The sequence below is a fragment of the Hyperolius riggenbachi genome, chromosome 1 (genome assembly GCF_040937935.1).
Source record: "Hyperolius riggenbachi isolate aHypRig1 chromosome 1, aHypRig1.pri, whole genome shotgun sequence".
Lineage (NCBI taxonomy): Eukaryota > Metazoa > Chordata > Amphibia > Anura > Hyperoliidae > Hyperolius > Hyperolius riggenbachi.
The window spans coordinates 609,699,417-609,724,720 of NC_090646.1; the positions used below are offsets into that span (position 1 = coordinate 609,699,417).

Consider the following 25,304-nt stretch of genomic DNA (forward strand, 5'->3'; position numbering starts at 1 on the left):
AAGTGTTCAATGATTCCTACTCTCTTGTGATAATATTGAGAGAACTTGACATTCTACTGGTTTTCCATGATTTCAGTGGGTATTCTATTACACCTACCTCATAATTTATACATACCATAGAACTAAATCAGTCCTTACCTTGCATTAGCAAAGGCCTAAAAAGCCAGGAAGAGCTAACTGTAACTTGGATTCTCTGATTCTCTGAAGTTAAGACAAATCCAAGATGGCCAGATCTCAACCTCCGATAATCTCATTGTAATTTATGGATTGCACAGTATATGATGCTTCAGGTGTCTCACGCCTTTTACCAAATGCTAACAATGCTTGGAGTGACCACACTTAAAATCATGGGCGGCCCAATTGTGTGCCTCTTCTCAAACATTCACACCTCTTTCTCAGTCTCCCCTTGACGACCTATACAGCCTGGGGACCTATCAGCCAGGAGTCATATAGCAAGTGTTGCCACCCCTCCTCTCCCTACCAGTAGGGAGGAAGGAAGAAAGTCCATCTAATCTACAGGATGGACTATTGTATCAGAAGACTTAAAGTGTACCTGAGATAAAAGGAAATACATTTTTTTTTACGTACCTGTTGCTTCCTCCAGCTCATCTGCACCAATCGCTCCCAGTCAGTCTTCTTCCGCCTCCTCGTTTAGCCAGTAGAAGCCCCATTAGCTAGGCCAGTCGGTGCCGTTCACCTGTATGCGCAACCCCTTTCTCACTCCTGCAGCTGGAAGTGTTATGCGCCCCCGCAGGCAGAGAGCACTTTCGGCCATGGGAACGCGGCGGCCGAGCGCACGTGGCCGGGCTACACATTTGCAGTGCGGCTCGACTGGCCAAGCTAACAGGGCTTATACCAGCCAAAGAGGAGGTGGAGGAAGATGGCGTGGGAGCGATCTGTTCAGAGGGAGCTGGAGAAAGTCCCAGGTATGTGTAAAACTTTTATATCCTTTTATCTCTGGTTTCCTTTAAGGTGTGTACATACATACATCAGTGCGTTTAATCTTAATTATCTTAATTGACTGATGTACCACTTCCAGTGTTCTCGCCAGGCTCTTTTAGCTGGGTGCTCCATCCAGCTAATTTTGGTTAGCACCAAACTGTCATTGGCTATTCTCCCCATCCTATGCTTTAAGCATAGGTGCACTGACCCTACATTCCACGATTGAGCCCCATCTGGCTACTTTTTCCAGCCACCTGGTTTTATTAAAATGTAAAAACACTTTGCATTCCTTTCAGTTACATATCCTGGTAATAATAGTGTCTGCAGGCAGAAGAAACAGTACAGAAATATAGAGGACTGCTGTAATGGGCTGTATCCCAGTGCAACGCAGGTATTGAAGGGTAAGTCCACAAATGTTAGGGTTAGGGTTAGGGTTTGATGAATTGTTTACAAGGGCAAGACTTTGTTAATGGTGAGCTTTGTCTTCCTGGTGTAATGTGAAGCTCCTAGACTTTAGATTATTTTCACACCCAGCCCTGTCACTTGCAAGTGTATTTAAAAAAACGAATTGTGTGACCCAGAATATGCCATACGTCAGGAAATCATGTTTGGTCAGCTAGAATTTTCAGGGACTGTCCCCACCCTGGGATTAACTGGGTTTGGGGATGCATAACCAATTAGATAAGTCCCCACCCTGGACCTATTCTAATAGGCTGTTATCCCTTGCCAACCTTTCCGGTTGTAAACCCAGTTATGTGAAGTCTAGCCTTTGCTGCTTTGTTGTTGTTGTTGTTGTTGTTTTTAACCCAAAGTGTATTTTCCGTTCTACAAAACCTTTTTAGGTATCATTTGATCATTGTAGAATTTAACTGTAGATTGAACGTTGATTAATTGCCTCCTTAGAATAACGAGTATGACGTGGAGACCTGGAAAGGAAGTGAGGTTTCCTGGTGCTTTCCTGAGAGTTAGTTGAGGACTTGAGGTGCCAGCTGCATGTAGACATGGCCACACCCAGGAGAAACATACGTCTGGCTCGAACATCGGAAACTCTTGTTTTCTACATGGGGGAACGATCACTTCTGTTGTATATTTGTAGTATTTTAAGTCCAACAACACAAAGCCACATTAATCCATCCATGCGTTGAGGAGGATCTACCAGTCCCAAAATATTTGTATGCATGTTGGAATAGTCTGGCTCTGTATTATTAACAAGATGACACATCATTGCATTCCAGTGGTTCTGGAGGTGTGTTGGCGACAGCTCCCCACACGTCTCGCCATAAAGGCAGAGACGCGGCGGAAGCTGTTTGTGAATGGAGCATCCCCCGGCCGGATGCTCAATTTACTCGCGTAGGTCTCCTGTCGCTAGCCCGCGTACTCACGCGGGACTAGTGACAGTTCCGGCGAAGTCGCGGCCGCAGCTGTAGCCGGCGATTGAACATGTCAATCGCCTGGCGACAGCTCCGACGGGCGACGGTTCGTGGGCGCACGCGTTATACACACGGGCGACCTGTTGCCGCAACACGCGCGTGCCACGTGGTTGCGGCGACGGCCGTACCCCGTGTGTATGGGCCTTTAAACTCATCACTACTCAGAGCTCACTCCAACCTGAATAATTGCAAATACCTTCTGTTTTAAGCAGGCAAATTTCTGTTTTTTATATCATCTTAGTGAGGCGGCTTTTCAGCCCCTTACAGACTCTTAGGAGTTCTGGTTCACCATGAGCTTGCTGGACAATCTGTAAATCTTTTAAGTTTATAAGCTAACTTCTGAAAACGGAAGATATTTGTCCTGACTTCTTTCACACACTTTAATAGCGAGGGGTGAGTTCCTCATTTGATAAAAAATGTGGAGATGTACAAACCATTCATTTATAGACATAATGTCATCTGTGATTCTGTGTGACCCAGATCTTGTGCCGCAGAGAGCAGAGGCATCCCGAAACTGCTGCACTACCCCTCTAATGACATTACATACACATGTTTCAGGCGCAGAAGCCATAAACCGTGCAGCATATATAAACCGTGCATTAAATGTAGGGAAACTAATCAGGCAGTCTGGAGTTAAGGGCCCAGAAGAATCAAAAATCTGCCTACAAAAAATATTGTAATTTACAGCATGACTGCCCTAAAACAGAAGGCAGGTAGCGCAGTGTAATATTCCAGCTCATAATGAAATTATCATGAACATTTACTTCTACCTTCTGGAAGAAAATTAATCTTATATTGCAATTTTTCACAGGCTTGTATCCTGGAGGCTTTAGCTGACATTTATCAAGTGAGTTTGTAAAAATGATAGCTGGGGCTCCACCCTGCATGTGTGCGCTACTGATAGAGAGTGCTTAAAGGGAACCTGAGCTGGGAGGGATATGGAGGCTGCCATATGTATTTACTTTATAGCAATACCAGTTACCTGGCTGTCCTGCTGTGTTTCTGAATCTCACACCTGAAACAAGCATGCAGCTAATCCAGTCAGACTTCAGTCACAAACATGTGATCTCCATGCTTGTTCAGGGTCTATGGCTAAAGGTGGCCACTAACGATAACATTTGCAGAAGGATCATTTACAAATTATTCTTCATAATTATGAATGATGATAGAAAAAGATCGTTTGGGACCACTAATGGACAAACATCAGCCTCCATATCTCACTTCAGGTTCCCTTTAGGCCCCTTTTACACTTGCTCGTTGCATTACTTGTTTTAACGCAGGGTAAGGCAATGGCAATGCAAGTCAATGGGGCCTAGCACACTTACCGGGTCACGTTATGGCAGATGTTTCCGAATCGCCGCGGAGCCACCAAAGTCAGCAGTGCTACCGTATGACCTCCCTGGTGAAGCGGCAATGGAAGTCATTGGAGTCAGTGGGAAACGCAGGTATTTCATTGGCAGGAACGCGGTGCGACGGACAAGCATGAACCAATGGGAATCCCAGTGACGTACTTCCTGCCCAGCAGGGGGTACATCACTGAGCTGGGGGTGGTGCATTAAATATGACCCTGACGGCGCACTCTGCCACTTTAAAGAAAACCTGTACTGAAAATAAAAGTCAAAATAAACATACACACGTCATACTTACCTTCCATGTAGTCTACTTCTCAGTGTCTTTCTCCTGTCCCGCGTCCTATTTGTTCACTATGATAAAGGGAATTTTCCGTCCTCCATTTTGAAAATAGCCATTACCCATAACAGCTTTCTGGTCAGCACACAGTTAAACTGTAACATCGCCCACTTGAGCCATAGGGAAACATGGACATTACCTGGTACATACGTTTTCCTCTCAGCTATAACTGACAGCAACTGATATTTTACTGACAGCAACTGATATATTTCAGACCTGACAAAATATTGTCAGAACTGGATGGGATTATTGTCAGAAGAAAATGGTGAGCTTCTGAGAGGAACTGATGGCAAGGTAACTCTGTAATGTTCATTTGAAGTTACCTCATGTGTTTATTTTAAATATTTTTACTCAGTACAGGTTCTCTTTAAGGCCTTTTTTTCCACAGACTGTTAAGCTGTGTGCTCAGCAAGCAGTTACCAGGCAGCAGTGAGCAGTTACCAGGCAGCAGTGAGCAGTTACCAGGCAGCAGTGAGCAGTTACCAGGCAGCAGTGAGCAGTTACCAGGCAGCAGTGAGCAGTTACTAGGCTGCAACAAGCAGTTACCAGGCAGCAGTTATGAGCGTTTGAGAGGCATTTCACTGCCTATCAGCAGTCCGTGGAAAAGAGGCCTTATATGTTTGTCATTTTTTTCATTGCAGTGTGATGTGGCAGGAGCTTTGTATCCTCACCGCAACGCAAAAAACAAGTGTAAATCCCAGGTCTGTGGAGTTGAAGTCGAGGAGTCAGAGCAATTTTGGGTACATGGAGTCGGAGTCGTGGTTTCATAAACTGAGGAGTCAGAGTTGGAGGTTTCATAAACTGAGGAGTTGGAGTCGGATAATTTTTGTACCGACTCCACAGCCCTGGTAAACCATCCGTAAGCTCTTCCAGGTTATGAGCTATTGTGAATGGTTTCATGTTCCCTGTAATGGGGACTGTCGCCACTGGAAATATTGGTATAATGAATTAGAATATTGTGATGCTGATCTTCGTGCCCCGATCTGCATCTTCTTGTGCTAGAGATACTGCATTTAGCTTTTTTATTTCTGTCTGTGGAAAACTCAAGCTTCTTCCATTTCTCATTTCATTCATCTTTGATTAGGAAATCTCCTGCTACCTGACCTTATTGTTCATAAGCAGTAAATAATGGCAGCCCGCCAGGCTCTGCTTCACCTCCGGATGACCATGTAAATAAACAGATATTGATAGACTAGCATCTCTGATGTGCAGACGAGAAGGCATGTGATATTTCCTGATTCACTTTTCTATGATGCGAAGAGAATATTCATATGACCAGTAATCTTCCTATGTCACTGTGCACTGTATGATAGATAGATAGATAGATAGATAGATAGATAGATAGATAGATAGATAGATAGATAGATAGATAGTTTATATTGGTTTATAAAGCGCCAACATATTCCTTGTTGCTGTACAAAGTAAGAAACGAACAGGGGGTACATAATAATACATACAATGTTATACACCAGTATACAAAATACATAATTGGTGACAAAATCGATACAAAATACAGAGTTGGTAATAACAATGAGAAAAAGTAACATGATGACTAAAATGTATAATGATTTCCAAGACACAAAAGAGGGAGAGAGCCCTGCTCTTTCGAGCTTACAATCTAAAGATTGTAATAGATATAGATGGATAGATACACACATATATAAATAAATGTGTATCTATACATACATATAAATGTTTCCAGACTTACGAATGACCCGCTGATATAAATGGCCTGAAAATTGTGGGGACAAGGTAGAAACCTTTTTTTCAGAAATACCCTTTAGTTTTTGAGAAAATCGATTTAAAAAAATTCAAAGAAAGGTGTTTTTTAAACTTTGTAAAATGTCATTTTAGTGTGGTACGGAGGCACAAAGGGGGACTCTGAGGGAACAGGGAGACAGAGGTAACAGAGTGGGAGACTGGAGGCACAGGGGAACAGAGGTGACACAGAGGGGGACACTGGAGGCACAAGGGAAGGTAACACAGTCGCCTCTTTTCCCCTGTGCCTCCAGTGTCAAAAGAACAGATGGGGACACTGGAGGCACCGGGGGGCATAGAGATGGCACAGTGTTCCATTTAAGAACAGATCCAGGTTAAGGACAAACTTTTGGCCTTATCTCATTTATTAACTGGGGACTACCTGTGTGAGCATAGTATAAATATAAATATATATATATATATATATATATATATATATATATATATATATATATATGTAGCAGTGGCAGCAGTCATCCGTGGATATAGAGTGAATTGTTTTAGGTAATTGGATTAATCGCAGATACCATTTATAGCTGTGGGAAACGCATCTAATCTTTTAATTAAACTTCAATCTTTGCCATCTTGTTTCTCCCTGGGCTTGTGGGTCAGTGCTGGCTGCCATTCAGACGACCCACAATGCTCAGAACAGAAATCTCATGTTCTCATCACATCTCTTCATCACCAATTAGCTGCTGGTTTCCCTGGCTCTGGCTGCAGATAAGCAATGACTCCAGGTGCCACCGGAGGGGGCTTTCTATGTGACATACAGCAGATTCAAAGCATAACTCAGTTTCATGGGAAATAAAGGCGTATATAACATTTATAAGTGTTTTTAGGCAACTTTCTAATTTAATGTTGCTAGAAATTACCTTTCCTTTTTATTTGTAGTTGTACTTCTGTAAAGCCAAGGAGAGAATTCATTGCTTGTAGGATGTACCTCATGGTATGCAGAAAGCACTTGAATTAATCTTGCTATGCTATATAAGTAATTTCCGACTCAAAGCAGGTAGTAACATTTTGCCATCTTTGGGCATGATCCTTGTTTTTACCAAGGGTAAGCTTTGACTTCTATGCACATCTACACAGATGGCCTGCAGTGTTTTTCCTCATTTTAGAAAATAGGCCTCCTAGGTGGTCATTACAATAGATTGTTAGGACATCCATATCAGAACAAAGGGTAGATTCAGTGGTTTCTTTCAAAACGTGTCCATTGAGAGGTGGTGCCTATAAGTGAAGCAGGGTGTTATTGGCACATAGGGGTGCCTGTCGCTTCTCGGCTACCTATAGACTGCAATATAACTTTGCAGATCTGAGTTGCCTGGAACCTGAGTTTTGGCACATGATACCGCTGGTCTGTTAAGCAGCCAATCTGAAATTTGGCATGGCCAAGTGGTTTGAGCTCCATCACAACTGAGTTCAGCTACATTGTAGCCAAACTCCTATTGCAGTAGTAGCCAGGGAAAGGTTCATTTTAGAAGTGGAGGGGGAAGGTTAGTGTTAGGAGAGGAGAGGGAGGTTAGTGTTAGGAGTGAAGAAGGGGGAGGTTCGTATTAGAAGAGGAGAAGAGAAGGGTAGTGTTAGAAGTGTGGGTGGGGGAGGGGTTAGTGCAGAGGAGAGTGGGAGGTTAGTGTTGGGCAGAAAACAGGGGAAGGTTAGTGTTAGAAGTGGAGGAGAGGGGAAGGGCTAGTGTTGGGGGGGTGGGGTTAGAGTTAGGGGCGGAGAGGGGAACACTAGTAAGACAAGAGGGGGAGGCTAGGCTTGGTGTGGGAGGCAATAAGAGAGGAAGGCTTGTGTGAGAATAGGAGACAGAGAAGTAATATGAGTGGATATTGCTGAAAAAGTAACTTTAGACACTGCCGCCGCACAGGGGCGTAGCAATAGGGGGTGCAGAGGTAGCGACCGCATCGGGGCCCTTGGGCCAGAGGGGCCCCGAAGGGTCCAACCTCTATCACAGTATTAGCTCTTTATTGGTCCTGTGCTGGTAAAAATCACTTCTATAGATGCTTTGAATAGTAGTAATCCTTAACACACTGTTCCCCATCCCCTACTTGCACCTCTGACACTGGGGTTGTCCTTGGCAGATTTTGGTGCGCCGTATAAATTGTTATGTATAGAGTGCTTGGGGGGGCCCCATGTAAAACTTGCACCGGGGCCCACACCTCTTTAGCTACGCCACTGCCGCCGCACCTCAGTGGGAATCCAGCCTTACGCTTGATGCGGTGTGACGTATAAGAACCTTGTCTGAGCTGCGTGCAGTGTGGTCTACATACTGCTGCTTTGTGTGTATTAAACATAACAAACACCATCAACATACTACTTTTATTGTGTGAATTTCCAGGCTTGAATTCTACAACTGGATGATTTATTATTTTGTATGGATTTCATAATTTTGCATAAATGGCTTTCATTTGTTTATAAGACTTCCACTTTAAGATTTAAGTTAATTATCTTAATCTCTCCAGCAATTTATTCGGTCAGCAGATTAAAGTGGCTATGCGACTCGTTGTAATGACATAATTGATGTGAATTGAGCTCCAAATTACATGAAAAGCAAAGCAAGGGTCAAGCATCAATTTTGGTTCAGTTAAGAAAAGAAAAAAAGAAAAAGGAAAACAGGTTTTCATTTTTTTTTCTATTCTTCATTTTTCTTCTATTCAGAATATCCGGATTATGATTATGTAGACCAAATGAGGGAAGTGATACTTAATGTTGTAGTTTAGCACAGGCAGCATAGTGGACAGCACAGTGCATAACACTCTCAGGCTGGTTTTACATCTGGCCTGTGCGTTTGTGGTGTAATGCCCCGCCCCTATCTCTTCACACCGCAAAGTACAAAATGCCAAACTTATGACCCTGCGGTAAAGTGCGCTGACACATTCATAGGCATAGCACCGGCTAACCCAGTGACAACCTCCCTGCTGGACAGGAAGTACATCTCTGGGATTCCCGGGCTTTGCCGTCCTATTCCTGTCATTCCACACACGTGTTCTGTGCCATCTCCAACATATTTAACATTTCTACATCGCCCATTGACTTACTTTACATCTGTCCACGCGAAACTCCAATGGTAACGACCTGTTGACTTTGCAGCAGCTTTCTGGTGGAACAGGCACTTCTGGCGCAACACAAGGCAGTAAGTACACTAAGCCCCATTGCATTGTCGTTGCGTTACCCTGTGGTAAAAAAGGGTAATGCAACGAAGGTTTCTAATGTAAGTGTAAAAGTGGCCTAAACTTGCATAACCAGACTCTTCATCTGCATGGAGTTTAATTGCATTTGTGGGTTTTCTCCCTGAATCCCTATACTAGTTGGTGACCGTATGTGGTTTCCCCCAAATTGTCCCTTACTGAAGAAGGGCTGTGAAGTCGGTACAAAAATCATCCGACTCTGACTCCTTAGTTTGATACCTCCAACTCCGACTCCAGGTACCCAAAATGGGTCAGACTCCTCGATTCCAACTCCTTAGTTTAATACTTACCAGGGCTGTAGATTTGGTACAAAAATCATCCGACTTTCTACTCTGACTCCTTAGTAAAAAAAAGATCTGGTCAGGCCAAGCAAATATACTGCCTGCTGACTGCCATCGACTGATCCTAAGCCCAAAACAGATTTCATAATTGAAAGCAAATCAGACATGCTTAAAATATTGATCCAAACACTAGCTAATGGCTATTGTTCTGATTGTTTGTCTTTTCAATCCATTTTTGATCGATATCCATTCTGAAAAATGCTAGCTTGCTTCTATATCTGATTGATGATAGATCTGAATATCGATCTGTTTATTAATCGGAAATATAATCTGAAGTAAAATTGCATGGAATGTACCAGCCTTTATACTGCAAACTCATTTGAGGGATGATTAGTAATGTGAATTGTGCTCTGTACAATGTTGCAGACTCTCTCAGTGCATTATAAATGCACTAGTGGACCTAAGCCCGTTAATATAACGGGCTCTAGGTCTCCCTCCCGCCCCTATGACCGCCGCCACATGTCAGCACGCACTCGCCTGCCCCCTGGCCCCATCCTCCTCCTGCTCTAACTGCTGCCTGCGTGCCATGCATGCTTGGTACGCAAAAGCACGGACGCAGGGACACACAGGAGGAGGACGCAGCAACACAGGATATATTATATAGGATAATAATAGTAATACATGGCCATATCTCCAGCCATGATGAGTTCCTATATCCATTTCTGCCACATTCTGCACCAGTTGTGATGTCACCTTTTTTGTGTAAGGGAGTATATGCTGGCACTGCTATCTGCAGAGCTGTACATGGTAAGGCGGCCCCACAGTGCTGGCCCATGCTGGGGGCGTGGCATAGGGCCTTTCATCTTTCCCCTGCAGGACTTGCATCATCACCACACACATGTATAGCGGCTAGTGCTCATTTCCTGAGACACTCCCAGCACAATGCTGCTTAAAACTTGTGAGAGATATTTTCTGTTTGCTTTTCTATTCAGTTAGATATTTAATTTCCTCCCAAGGTAACGCTCAGGCTGTAGGAAACTAGGCTCCGTGCACTGATGAATATAGGTTACATCACAGGCTTGACAGCTGTGTTAGAAATCAGACTTTTTCTCTGAGGCCTCACTTACTCAGGTTTTCCGGCATTTACTGTAAATGCCATGTTTATACATCGCCAGATAGCTCTTGTGTGAAATGCCCATTCATGCCAGCGGGTCAGTATACACAATGAGGGGAAATATATGCAGCATTAAAGGACTCCTACCATCTATCTAATGTGCCCCCCCCCCCCCATATGGTGAGTGTGCAGGGTAGTTTGGGCTGCTGGCACCTCCTCCGCTGTGTCCTTCTCCATTTCCACCGGGGGCGCCTGTACCCCGTGACCCCTGTACCCCGTGACCCCACTCTATATGTAAGTGAAGTTAGTACATGCAGCGGGGTCATGGGCTTACAGGTGCCCACAGTGGCAATAAAGATACGAGACATAGGAAGACAAGTGGGCCGAAACTACACTGCACACGGGGCAAACATTACATATGGAGGGAGCCTGGTGAACGCTGTGCATCCGACCAACCACTTTCAAGTGAGACCTTTCCACCATGTTGGATCGATCATTTCGAACAATTTCATCCAGAAATTTGATAGAAACAGCATTGATTTCTGCCAGATTCTGTCATTGTGATCAAATATGTGGATTATCGATGCTGCAAATCAAGTTATTTATGGATGCTTTAAAATTAAGGTGTCCCCTAAACCTTTCATACTTTAGGCTTTGGGCACACAGTAACTGTTGTAAAATACACATATTGTATGCATGTTTTTGTGCTCCTTTTATACATGTTAAGTGCATTTTCACAGCTAGTTCACTAAACTCACTGGTGCTTTGTTGAAATGTAGGCCAAAACCGGGTTTGTAGCACGTACACAGTTTTCAAATTGCATTAGGTGTTACAAAAAAGGTGTGTAGTGTGCGATGAAACCTTAGGCAGTTTTATATTTGAAGATAAGCATCATGTCAGCAAACCTGATGAGGCACCTAAGTTAGTAAGTCAGTCAGGTGATGAGATGAATGTTCTGCCTACATAATAGCAGCTTTAATGCTGTGTAAGTGGCATGTTGTTTTTATAGAAGAGGAAGAAACATATGTACAGACTAATAAAGTTGCACACACAATTATTGTCACCCACAGGGTTCAGACCCTCAGGCGACAGTTTGGGTCCAAGTGCTATACAGACCAGAGCTGGGACAAGGGCCTCCAGCCCCCAAGGCTGAGACACCAAAGTGCGCCCCTCTATCCCTCCCACCCCAGCCATCACACACTGATTGCTATTAGACTAAGAGGCGCCACAGGGCCCCCAACAGCTTAATGTTTAGTTATCTGGCTTGCAGTCACTGCCATGTATCCCCTTTTTTATTTCTCTCTGCTTCAAACACAATAGGGGAATGATAGCTGAGTGAGTTGTGTGCCCCATCCTACACTGCGACCTGAGGCTGGAGCCTGTTCTGCGTACATTTTTCTTGTAATTTGTTTACTATCGGATACTGCAATGTTTTGCATCAGTCACTCCTCTCCAGTCAGGACTCCTTTCTATATCCGTTGCTGCCCTTTATAGGTACCATTACCTGAACCTCTTCTTCAGTGGCGTAGTTAAGGAGCTATAGGCCCCAGTGTGAGTTTCACATGGGTTCCACAACACCCCCCACCCCCCCCCAAAGTACTCTATACAGAACAATTCATGGTGCGCACCAAAACATGCCTAAACCAACCGTATCAGAGGTACAAGAAGGGGATGGGGAACAGCTTGTTAATGGTTATCATCATTTACAGCATGTATAGAAGTTATCATTACAAGCACAGGACCAGTAAAGAGCTAATAATGCGGTTAAGGGTGGGCCCTACGGGGCCCCTCTGGCCCAAAGACGCCGGTGCGGTCGTAACCTTTGCACCCTCTATTGCTACGCTGGCATTTTTTTACAAGCCTTTATATTCTTTTGTGAAGTGTAAAAAGGGGCAAAACAAACAAACTGTGGCTTATGTATGGTCTGCGGCTCTGACATCTGAAGACACTCTTAAATCAGGCTTCTTTTACACTGCTAATCGCAATTCCAATTTTCACTGGATGCTAGCAACACAAGAAGAAAAATGCAGAGAATATGCGGCATGCAGGACTTTTTAAATCGCATAAAAAAATCGGAATCACATGTAAAATGTAGTGTAAAAGGGTCCTACACGACTCTGATACGTTTCATTCTCCCTTCCCAGTAACACATTGGGACTCCGCCCTAGCTTGGCATAGGGTGCCTCTGGGCATGCAGGTAGTGTTGGAATGGCTCATTGAAAAACCCCAGGAGGCTTTGCAAAGTCCGTGGCATTGTATACCTGTTTTAAATGTTTTAAATGTTTAATAGCGCAAATCATTAAGCTGACAGAAACCTGTATGGTTTCTTTTAACGTGTAACTGTAATTAGGAATGTAAATTGTGACACATAATTTCAAATGGTTTCTGTTGAGACACAACAATTTTCAAATTGCTTGGAAGGAAGTCTAACTACCTGTAATCTGCATGTAAAGTGGGGATGGCATCAGTCCTGCAGCTGCAAGTCAGTGCTGGAGGAGGTCACTGTGCAGGTTGTGGGCCTACAGAACACTAAAATCTGTGCAGGCAATTTGTCCAGACAGAAAATTTCGCTCAATCGCTGGCGGGTCGGGAATGCGTCATTAGTGGTGTTTGATTCGTCCACCACCGATGCAGTAATAATCTCACCTGTTCCGATGGTGCGAGTCCCCGGGTCCGTACTGTCCCTTTCTCCGGCTGGCCTTCTTTCCCCATCTCCTCTTCACTTCCTGTCCCGTCCTATGATAAGGTGAAGTTCAAACAGTAGAGCGTTCTCTACTCTTTGAACTTCCTCTTGTCACAGGACGGGACAGGAAGTGAAGAGGAGATGGGGAAGAATGCCAGCCGGAGGAAGGGACAGCACGGACTCGGGGAATCGCACCTGCAGACAGGTAATATCATTGCTGCTGGCCGGTGGACCCCAATTGGGGGAGGTGAGGCAGGCAAAGGCAGCTCCACAGGTTGTGAATCGATTTCATGCATGTAATATCTGTGTGCCGTGTATGGGCAGCCATTAGATCCCTCTCTGATCAGATTCGACACAATACTGAACTGTTCACATACTACAATAATGCCTAAGCCGGCTTCAGAGAAAATAAAGACTGATGTGTTAGAAGGCAGTTTAAGGCCTCAACAAAAAGGATTTGCTTTTCCCCTCCTGGCAGCCAATCCCCTGAAATGCAGGTTATGTAAAGTAGAATGTCAGGCCTCCAATGTTCCGATCTGTCGCTGAGCTGGTGTGTTGGTGACTCCTCTGATGCTGAGTGACCAGTAGTTTCCAAGGAGAGACTGACACAGAAGCTAAACACAGCCTACATTAAAGTAGTCTAATTACTGGCCATAGTAACGCAGTCCACACTGAGGCTGAAACAGAGCTTATCCCTATGACTCAGGCTGAATTTATGAATTACAGAGGGCAGCAGCTCCGAGTCCTGTGTACAGCACATACACTGGATCTGTGCAGACACACAGCTCATGTCAGTGCTTTCTCCTGTGCAGCTGTGCTGTATTAGGGCTGCAGCCACCTTCTCTACTCTGACACCATAAGGCCTGCAATTGCTCAGTGTTTTTTGTAAGCTTTTTGTGCAGCAATTTCTGGAGTGATTTCTGGTGCTTTTAGAAACTAGCTTACTATTTTAGGTCTAGCGTTCTGTAAAGCGATTGGGATTTGCGTTTTAAGTCTTGTGGTTTGGGTAGTAAAATTGCTGCAAAATCATTTTTGTGCAGCAATCCCAAAGCAATTTTGCCACGCTCCTATTTCTTGCATTGGAGCGCAATTGCTCCAGAAATGCTGCAGGACCCACGATTGTGATTAGGCAAAATCGCAATCGCTCCTGTGTGTTCACCACCTTTGACTTTCTTCAGTGTAGCGCTTTTTTAGATAGCCGGTGATTCCAAAATACAGCTCAAAGCGTTCTAGTGGTCCCTAGGCCTAAGAAGCCGGCGGGGGTCACCACGGTATGGACACATTTATCTATAAAAGCCTTCTGCTCTGTTGTATATACTGTACATCATACAAAACGTGCCTATTTTTTTATGCATTTAATACACCGCTATCCCCAAGTGTTTCTGGAAGATAGAAATTTTAATTTGGGCTCGATTCACACTTGATTTAAAAATGTATCCATGAGATACATTTTTAAAGCCCCTCAAAAACGCAGGCAGTGCATCCTATGTTATAAATAGGAATCACTTCCACTTAAAAAACATGTTAAAAACATGGATCCGTGTTCCGTGGAACACAAGATGGAACGTAGAGTCCGGACTTTGTACTTTTTTCCCAGACTGGACGGGAAAAAGTGCCCAATGAAAGTCTATGAGAATGGAGAATGTTCTCACTAATCTAGTCGCTGCATCCGCGTCACCCGTTTTCCTTGCATCCACAATGTAATACACACGCGTCCGCCACCGCTCAGTCCCTTCTTAAGAGCCCAGTGGTCGGGGAATCTCCATTGACCTACTGCAAACCAATGGGAATTCTCATTGGTTTATGTTGAACCAATGAAAAATGTAAACACGCAGGGAAGAAATCCCCGGTGTTTACACTGCACGGCGCTGCAGTAGAGCCGTAAAGGAGATCGGCGATCCCCGGCCTCTGATAGCCTATCAGAGGCGGTATAGGACGTATCGCCGTCCTGGACCGCCTACAGAGCCAAGGAGAGGGAGGGGGAATAGCGCTGCGGAGGGGGGCTTTGAGGAGCTCCCCCCCCCCGCAAGGCACAGAAGAGCGACGCCGATCAGACCCCCCCAGCAGGACATCCCCCTAGTTGGGAAAAAAGGGGGGAAGTCTGATCGCCCTGCCTGCAATACGATCTGTGCTGGGGGCTGAAGAGCCCACCCAGCACAGAGCAATAGGAAACCACTTGGTCGGCAAGTGGTTAAGGATGTAAATTTACAAAAATGTACAATGGGCAAACACTGACTAATTAATACATTACTACTGTAAAATATAAGCAGTTTATACAGTGTTTACTGATAGTAAAATCTTTCCTCACCCCAATTTACATTCTGAAATGTATCACAGGTGGAGACATATTTAGTCCTCTTAGGTGATCTCTACGGAATGTTCGTTTACTGAGAATTATATGCACAGAGGGAGACATTGCTTGCTTGGCAGTTGAAAAAAAGCTGTTATTTTCCATTAAGGCTCAAAGACCGCAAACTGTCAGGGCCTTGGCCCTGACATCACACTGTGGGAGGGGTTTCACCAAATATCAACCATACAGATGTCCCTGGTGATCGATTTGAGAAAAGGTAAATATTTCTCATGAGAAAGGAGGTGTCTGCTACTGATTGGGATGAAGTTTAAACCTTGGATAAAGTTCCCCTTTAAAGGGAACCTGAGGTTATATAACTATATGGAGACACATTTATTTTCTTTTACATAATACCAGTTGCTGGGCTCCCTCTGCCTCTAATACTTGTATCCATCGACCCTGAACAAGCATGCAGATAAGTTGTTTCTTACAAGATTAGCGGCATGCTTGTGTCAGGCGTGTGGCAGGGTTGCTCAAATCCGGAACCGGGAGACATCCGGATAGTTCTATCCAGATATCTCCCAGTAAACCTGTGCGGGGTGGGCGAGGGGGTCAATCTTACCTGTCTGACGTCTTCTTCGGTCCGTCCCTCTGCGCCTCCCACGATGCGGTCCAAGCGGCGGTCACGTGATTACAAACACTTCTTCCTTCCGGGTTGAAGGAGGAAGTGTTTGTAATCACGTGACGCGCGTGGAGCGCATCGTGGGAGGCGCGAGGGACGGACGAGGAAGACGTCAGACAGTTAAGATTGGCCCCCTTGCCCACCCCGCACAGGTTTACTGGGGGATATCCAGATAGCAACTATCCGGCTATCTCCCGGTTCCGGATTTGAGCAGCCCTATGTGGCACTACTAATGTATGAAAGATTAGCAAGGCTGCCAGGCAATTGTTTAAAGGGAAATAAACATGGCAGCCTCCATCTCACTCTCACCTCAGGTTCCTTTTAAAGGGAACCTAAACTGAGAGGGATATGAATGTTTCCTTTTAAACAATACCAGTTGCCTGTCATCCTGCTGATCTCTGTGGCTGCAGTAGTGGCTGAATCATACACCTGAAACAAGCATGCAGCTAATCCAGTCTGACTCCAGTCAGAGCACCTGATCTGCATGCTTGTTCAGGGGCTGTGGTTGAAAGTATTAGAGACACAGGATCAGCAGGAGAGTCAGGCAACTGGTATTATTTTAAAAGGAAACACCCATATCCTTCTCGGTTTGGGTTCCCTTAATTTAAATTCAGTAAAGTTCCTCCTTAAAAAAAAAAAAAAAAAAAAAAAAATGCAAACCGCTTGCGTGTGGAAGTGATAGGCGGTCGTGGTACATAACAGCGCACAGTTGACCAAGGATATGAAGCTGGGGTTTTTTTTTTTTTTTTAATTACTCAATCACTCTACAAAATTCTCAGTTGCCTTGATTGTATCGCCCAGATGTTAATGAGGGCTGCTGTATATGAGATTTTCAGCAGTTCGATTGATTTCCCTTGATTGCAGAACGCCACAATTCAGTGGCAGAGTATTGGTGATTCATCTCCTCTCTGTAGAGTTACACGGAAGGAGATTAATTGCCCATCTAGCAGTTTTCTTCCCATTGCAGCAATTCTCCTGGGAGAGTGAGTGTGTTTATTCAGCTCTATTATCTGTGGCATTGTGCAGCAAGAACATACAGCTGCTATGTGCTTCTATGTACAGTAGTCTGTTATCTAATGCCAGATAAGTGTGCTTTCTGGTTGCTTGAGACTCAGGCTAGATTCACAGTGGGACGTTGCGTTTTGATGCCACGTTAAAGTCACACCGCAAGCTTACAACGCAACGCGCCCAAAAAGTGGCAACGTAGCGTTACCGTCGCATACAGCAGATACAGTAAAAAAATACAGGCAATGAAAAGTATGCATCCAAGTCATTACTGAGCTTGTGCAAACAGTCCAACACAGCTAATAACGTGTATAACGCACTGCATGCAGGACTTTTACTTAACGTGCAGCGTTAGTCACTAACGTAACGTGTGCACTGTGAACGGGGCATTGATTTTTCATTGCAGTGAGTTATTCTGCGTTAAATGCTGTTTTAACGTGCGACTTTAACGTCCCACTGTGAACTTAGCCTCAGTGTTATGTTAGGTACACACCATACAATTTTCTGCCAGATCGATTATTTACAACATGTCTGATCTGAATTTCGATTGATTTGGTTTTTAATTGTTGTTTCCATTGTTTCTTCAATCTTTTTTTATTCAGTACTATAAAAATCAATAAAAACAAAATTACAAAAACGACGGGAAAATCCTACCGCACAAACGCTCGCGCACACTGCTGTGCACGCCCGTCCCCCTGCACCCATCCTCCGCTGTTTGAAGTCCGCCGCCCATGTGCCATGCTTGTGCGTCAGGCACAACACACGGACACAGGGACAGAGGAGGACGCAGCGACAGGAGGCTTATTATATAGCATAAGCAATTTTATTAAAGCTAATGGGAATCCAGGATTATGTAAAAAAAAAAGTCAGGTACTCACCTAAGGAGAGGGAAGGCTTGCGTCCTAATGAGCCTTCCCTCTCCTCTCCTGGTGCCCTCGGTGCTGCGCTGGCTCCCCTGTTCCAATTCCCCCGCCGCGAGGACTTCGGGAGCCAAGTCCTCCCGAAGACAGGCGGCTCCATACTGCACACGTGCGAGTGCTTCATAGAGGGCACGTGCGCAGTGTAGAGCGGCCCGTCTTCAGGAGTACTTGGGCTCCTGAAGCATTTCCGAATCCTCCCTTCGGCGGGGGAACAGCGGTATTTGACCGAAACGGTCCCTTACCACTACGGGGGAGCCAGCGCAACAGCGGGGATCGGGAGAGGAGAGGGAAAGCTCTATGGGACCCAGAGCCTCCCTCTACTTAGGTGAGTATTTGACTTTTTTATTTATAAATGGGTTCCCATTCACTTTAATTATGTTATTTACACTATAGTTCCCCTGTAAGCACAGCAGAGCCTCAAGCAGCGGAAGAAGTTGGCCTTCACCACTGTGAGTACTGCTGGCGATTTGTGCTGGTTGGTTGAGACTGCTGGTTAGTGGAATTCTGAAAAACCAGGAATTCTACTGTAAATGTCTTTTACATTTTTTTTCTCAAAATGTTCATTTCTTCTTCCATGAATAAATGGCTGTAGCAACAGGTAAATGAGATTAGACGCTGCCAGTCTGTAGCAGCAGGACCTTTGCTGACACTGTCAGCTTCATGATGAAGTGTTGGCTGGATTCCACTATTAATGTCTGCCGCTCTTCTCGCTCGGCTCGTCTGAGATCGTCGCTCCTTCAGCAATTGTTTCATTCTCCAGGAAAACCGTCACTGCCTGTTGCTCATTCTGAAAACTGGTAGCTGTGGTGCCTTTCTTTTGATCCCAGGGCCCCATTGTTCCACTTAGCTAATGACATGTTCCCTGTGTGTTTAGAAAATGAAGCCACGTAGTTTCCCCATCCCACCCAGTCCCCAGTCACTTGATACCGCCGTGCTGTCCTGACACGTCTGTCAGCTGACAGTTGCATTGTAATGTGCAAGAAGTTGACAATCAGAATTTTTTGAGGTCGTGTGAAGTTTGCCAGAGAGTTTGTTCCCTGTTATTATGTGTTTATGTATATTTTATAGCAGTGACGCCTTCTGTATTTTTTATAGAGTTGTCATGTCGCTCGCTACTCCCCCAATGAGGTCACAGTCTATCCCGACCATAGTCTATGGACATGTTTTTAAAGGTGCCCATTAACGGTACAATTTCCCAAACAATCGACCGGTTTATTGATTGAATGCTGTTAAAGCGGACCTGAATTCAAATCTTCCTCTCTGCGCTACAAGATACGCAACAGCATAATAACCTTAACATTTCTGTATTACAGCCGATGCAAATCCTACGATAAATCTGCAGTGTGTCTACTTCCTGCTTTCATGAAAACAGACTGTGCTTTCAAATTGGCTCATCTGCCGTGGCAGACAGCTGACACGTGGACAGATTGAATAACAACTTGTGATTAGTCACAGATGAGAAGGAATTAGACAGGCTAAACTCTCTCAATACATAAAGAGTTCATTTCTCTGTTTTCCTTCTGCCCTGTGCAAGAGTTCAGGTCCACTTCAATGGTGCTACCAATGCCAGAATGATTGCTCTATTGATTGTTCTGTCAATGCTCATCATTTTCCCCTTCATTGGTGAACCTGTACGATTGTTTCTGAACAATCGCAACAATTCAATCAGAAGGTTGATCGTTAAGGAAATTGGATCATTAAATGGCACCTTTACTGACATGGGAATGATTACAACAAACTGTGCTTATGCAAAGCCCATATCCTTGCAGTTGTGGGAATCCTTCCTATAAAGGTCCATACACACATTCAACCAAACTGCCTGATTGTTGTCTGGCTTAAAGAGAAACTCCGACCAAGAATATGGCCCAGTGCACACCAAAACCGCTAGCAGATCGTCAAAACGCTAGCGGTTTTGGGAGCAGAGCGCAGATATTTGGCCGGGTGCACACCAAGCGGATTTTGTATGCGATCCACCAGCCGCATCAGTCAGTGAAAACGCTTGGCTATTGTACTTCAATGTGTGGTGCACACCGGCGGTTTGAGGTTTTTTAGCAAACCGCGAACGCGCAGCAGGAGGCGCGTTTGCGGCTTGGCAAAAACCTCAAACCGCTGGTGTGCACCATCCCATTGCAATACATTAGCCAAGCATTTTTCCAGGCGGATGCGGCCAGCGGATTGCTCCAAAAACCGCTCGGTGTGCACTGGGCCTTTAACTTTATCCCAATCAGTAGCTGATACCTCCTTTTACATGAGAAATCTATTCCGTTTCACAAACAGACCATCAGGGGGCGCTGTATGACTGATATTGTGGTGAAACCCCTCCCACAAGAAGCTCTGAGTACCGAGATACTTCTGGTAGTTTCCTGTCTGTGAACCCTGTTACATTGTGGGAAATAGTTGCCAACTGCCAAAACAGCAAGCAGCAGCTACATCACTTGCCAGCAGTAAAAATGTCACCATGTAATACATGTCAGAATATAAATCAGGGATTTAAAATATTTTACAATGGGCAAACACTGACTAAATCATTTATACATAATTATTGTAAAAATGAAGCACTTTTTTTTATTGCATTATTTTCACTGGAGTTCCTCTTTAAGTCTGTTTTAGACTGTTGAACAACAATCAGGCATGTGTACGTATGCAAACGACTTGACGAGCAACTGATAACAGGCGTTTTGAACGATCCAACTGCCGGATCTATTCACACGACTGTTGGTGTGATATCCTGCAGTTGATGCGTGTGTACAAGTCATTTGAATGGCTTGTAAACGACATGTACTTGTTTTGAATGTGTAGTCTGTTGTTTCACTTGCGTGCGCAGTATGTAAATGAGTTTGTCTGTGTGAACATTCAGGTCGTGCAGGTGGTCACGTGCACGTTGTGCACTAGTTGGATGTGTCTACGTAGCTTAAGCAGATTTACTTCTGCTTTGTGCAGACTTATTAACTAATCAAACAGGGACAGGAAGGAGAATTCTGAGTAACGCACACCAAGCTGTTTACCGTTACCATGGTTTCCAGACTGAAGTTATATAGCAGCTGCAGACTGACATTGAAAAATATTTGTGTGTATCATATCATTACTATACAAGTGATTTTGGTACTTAGATTTTTGTACTGAAGTAGGGAAGCCCTTAAATGAAGGGGTGTCTCTGATCTCTTGTTAGTAGAATATTTGAGTTCAGTAAGGAGTGAGAGAAGTTTCCCATCAGTTGTGCTATCGGAGCGGTATCAGACTGCAGGATGTGCTGTCAATGAAGTCCTGGCAGCAAGCCTGGCTCAGCTATGCACAAGTGTCTGCTATTCGCACTGTAAGAGCTGTAGCTGGATTCCTGAGGCATAAGCTGGTGCGTTCCCACCGAGAGCCACAGGACACCATCCTCTCTGTGCTGCATCCAAAGTTTGCATTTCCTGAGCTTATGGCTGCGTCTCACCTTGAGTAATATGGGAAGTGTGCAGGAAGCAAAACGAAGACCAGTAGAGGGCATCAGGTTAGGTGAAGTAGGTTGAGGTGAAATGTTACAAGTGAATATAAGCAAAATATGTATATTGGCAACTACTTGTAGCGGACCTAAACTCAGAACATCCTCTCTGATCTAAAGGGTAAGCAACAGCATAATAACCTTTAAAGAAAAACATGTCTTTGTTACAGCTGATGCAAGTCCTGCAATAAAGCTGCAGTTTGTCTACTTACTGCTTTCATGAAAACAGACATAAGGTTAATATATTCTGTGTTTACAAATTAGCTGATCTGTGTTGGCAGAGGAGATTCCTGGGCTGACGCAGCTTAAGCTGGCCACTAACGGTCCAATTTCTAGCGAAAAATTATTAGAGCGATCAGAAATTCTGATCGGATTGGTTGTAAATAATCTCCATTGGTGGACACAATCAATTATGAATGAGTGAAAAAAATGTCGCCCGAATGAATTTTCGTCGAACGAAAATTTGGATTTTCTTGGTGGTCGTGATAGATAGGAAGCAATGATTGGTTAGTTGATGGTGTAGTGAACGATTTTTCATCCGATCAGAATTTCTGATCGCTCGAACGATTTTTCCCTAGAAATTGGACCGTTAGTGACCAGCTTTAGAGATCGTTACAGTTGTGATTAGTCACAGGTGAGGGGTAATTACAGGCTAAACTCTCTAAATACATACAGGGTGAATTTCTCTATGTTTTGCTTCTGTGCTGTTCATGAGTTCAGGTCCACTTTTAAAGGAGGTTATGAGGGGAATTCCGGTCCATCATCTTTTCTATACCAGACATACAGAAAGGGTCTCTCTCTAAAAGGCTTGCCACTTTTACAGGTCCCAAAAAAGCAGACTCCAGCATACCATTATTAAAGGGGTGTACAGAGATGCCTAAAAATAATGACATTATTAAAACGGGCAAGAAGGCAGATAGTCAGGACGTCTTGAAAAGTTCAGCAGGCAAACTGACACATACAGTTTCACCTGACAGTGATCCTCAGAACTACCTTTCGGTTCCTAAATTAAAAACATTTGAAAAGCAACTTGCATTGTGTCTACAGTAATGACAGGTTTAGCGGAGTTTGCTTTACACATTCCACCAATTTCATCTTGTAGTCGATTGCCACCTGTTGGGCGAAATGTAGGCTTAAAGCAAGGCAAAAATTAACAAATGAAATAAACAATTGTATCAATCTTCCTTCTCCTATAAATGACTTTTTAAGATATCCCCCAGTTTTATTTTATGTTTAAATCTACTTTTTAAGTTTTAACTGTTTTTTATTGTTTTTGCTCAATGACACATTCATTGAAGTATGCCAGAGCTAAAATCTATGAACTATTGACCCTTTTTATCTCTTTCCCCTCAGAAGCCATTTTCTGTTAGTAAAGTGTTTGATAGTTGGAATTTCTTATCAGTGAGGGTCACGCTGTAGTCACTTCCTGTCTGAGTCAGCCACTTACATACCTGATATTTAACTCTTTCAGGCAGAGAAAGAAAAAAAGGAAAACATAGTTGTGTGTGCTTGGCACTGAACATACCCATGTCTATCTCATCATGTCACCTTGGGTATCCTTTAAAGAAATATTTCCTGCAACAAGCACAGCCAGTGAAGTTGCACCAGAGTCAGAGCATCTGATCTGCATGTTAATTCTGGGCCAGTGACCAGAAATAGAGGCAGAAGTCAGGCAACTGGCATTGTTTATTAGAGAATGAAGATGGCAGCCTCCGTATTCCTATCTCTTCAGGTTTCCTTTTTAAAGAAAAAAAACTGGGTTTATTGGTAGGCTTCCGTTTTACCTTACACTACTCTATAACCAGTTTAACTGTGCTAAATCAGTGCTGGGGACCTTGATCTCATCCTTGTATAGCCTACACATATTGTATCCAAATGGAATAGAGGATCAATGTTGGTGCCTGTGCAAGATAAGGCATTTACTAGGGTCATCTGGAAAGTGACTGCCATTTTCATTTAAAGAGAATCTGTATTGTTAAAATCGCACAAAAGTAAACATACCAGTGCGTTAGGGGACATCTCCTATTCCCCTCTGTCACAATTTCGCCGCTCCCCGCCGCATTAAAAGTGGTTAAAAACAGTTTTAAAAAGTTTGTTTATAAACAAACAAAATGGCCACCAAAACAGGAAGTAGGTTGATGTACAGTATGTCCACACATAGAAAATACATCCATACACAAGCAGGCTGTATACAGCATTCCTTTTGAATCTCAAGAGATCATTTGTGTGTTTCTTTCCCCCCTGAGGGGGGAGTGCAAAGCAGAACCACAACACTGAAGAACTTGGCAGCCTTCCAGACACAGGCTGACAAGTCTGACAAGGGAAAGATACATTGATTTATTACAGAGACTGTGATAGTACAAAGTGCTGCAGTAAGCCAGAACACATTAGAATAGCTTTTGGAACTTGTAGGATGATAAAAAACAGGATGCAATTTTTGTTACGGAGTCTCTTTAAAGTGCCACTGAACTGAGTGGGGTTTATATGCTATAATCAATGTTTTATGTGATATGACCCCTGGTCCCCCCCACCAGGGGTCCCCACACTGCTCAGTTGAAATCTTCAACTGGGACGCCCATCAATTATGGGCAGGGAGGACATAGCAGTTCATCCTTCTCTGAATGCTCCCAATCAGACTTTAAGAACGCCCCTTCACCACCCAGTCTCGCCCTCTTGCGGCATCGTTTCCGCTCCCTCATAGCGATCTCGATAGAACTTTGTCACAGTACACAGGACAGTTGTAATGTGTATTCACTGTGAGAGCTGAGTAGTTACACACATTCTTGAAGAAACTGCAGCCTCTTCCCAGGGGCGTAACTACAGATCACTGGGCCCCCCTGCAAAACTTTGGATGGGGCCTCCTACCCCCGCAGCGCTGTACACAAGACCATGCTGTACACTGAATAGGGACTGTCTACAAATCTTTGTCTGCAAAACTGTGTATGATTCCTTATCAGTGGCTAAGCAGATGCAGTCATTAGAACAATTGTACAGAGAGCAAAAAGCTTTTTCTCTCTGTGCCCTTACTTGTCTTAGGACAGGGAAAAGAAATGTCTCCCCCCATGGGGCCCCGTGTGGCTTCTAGGCTCCCCTGCAGCTGCATCCCTTGCAGGGTCTATTGTTACACCCCTTCTCTTATCACATGACCCTGTTATGTGATATGTTGACATATAACACTGTTATGTTTCCTTTACTTATATGTTGGGTGAGTTTGTGTTACTCCATTGCGTACTTCTTCCTAAATTGAGAACATCTGTAGCTAATAGTAGTTTATTGCAGCAAATCATTACTAATTGCTGTATTTATTACTAGGTTACAACTTGTTCTACGTTTCCCCCCTTGAGCCCTATTAATATCACATTATTTGAGAACCCAGGCGTTGATGTGGAGAGCGGTGCACAGATGTTTAGAAGCTCTGGTGTCTTTGGGAACCAATTTTATTTCATTCGTGAGGGTTGTTCTGTGCTATGTTTGGACATCCACAAAACATCAGATCTCCCAGATGGATCATTTGTCTGATTTAACATCTGACGTCTGTCAGCCAAAGCTTGTCTGGTCTGAAGAACAATTTGTTGTTTATAGCTGCACTTCCAATGCTCGCTAATGTTCGGTTAGGCTGGCCACAGGCATCAGATGAGTTTTTATGATCTGGATCATATGTTTGGCCCCCAAAGGTACCTGAAGACACCTGTTGACTTTTCCAGAGGATGATATTGATCACTGAACACAGGCTAGCATCATAGTACTACTCATGATCCACATCTATAGGCTAGTTTCCTGTCTTTGAGGGTTTTAGGATGCATTTCTTCATTCTCTACTGTCCCTAGGACTGCTG

The 25,304-nt window shown here is 44.1% G+C and overlaps 1 protein-coding gene across 5 annotated transcripts in view; it reads left to right on the forward strand.

Moving 5' to 3' along the window:
- Positions 1-25,304, forward strand: part of MAST4 (microtubule associated serine/threonine kinase family member 4) — a 690,505-nt gene that overhangs the window by 489,642 nt on the left and 175,559 nt on the right. The window contains exon 1 of one of the 5 annotated variants that reach the window (XM_068250029.1): positions 4,290-4,355. The exons of the other annotated variants lie outside the window; for them this stretch is intronic. Within the exon in view, the coding sequence (XP_068106130.1) occupies positions 4,348-4,355 (8 nt within the window). The 5' untranslated portion in view covers positions 4,290-4,347. Of the gene's footprint in view, positions 1-4,289; positions 4,356-25,304 lie in introns of those variants that run through there. 5 annotated transcript variants of the gene reach the window in all.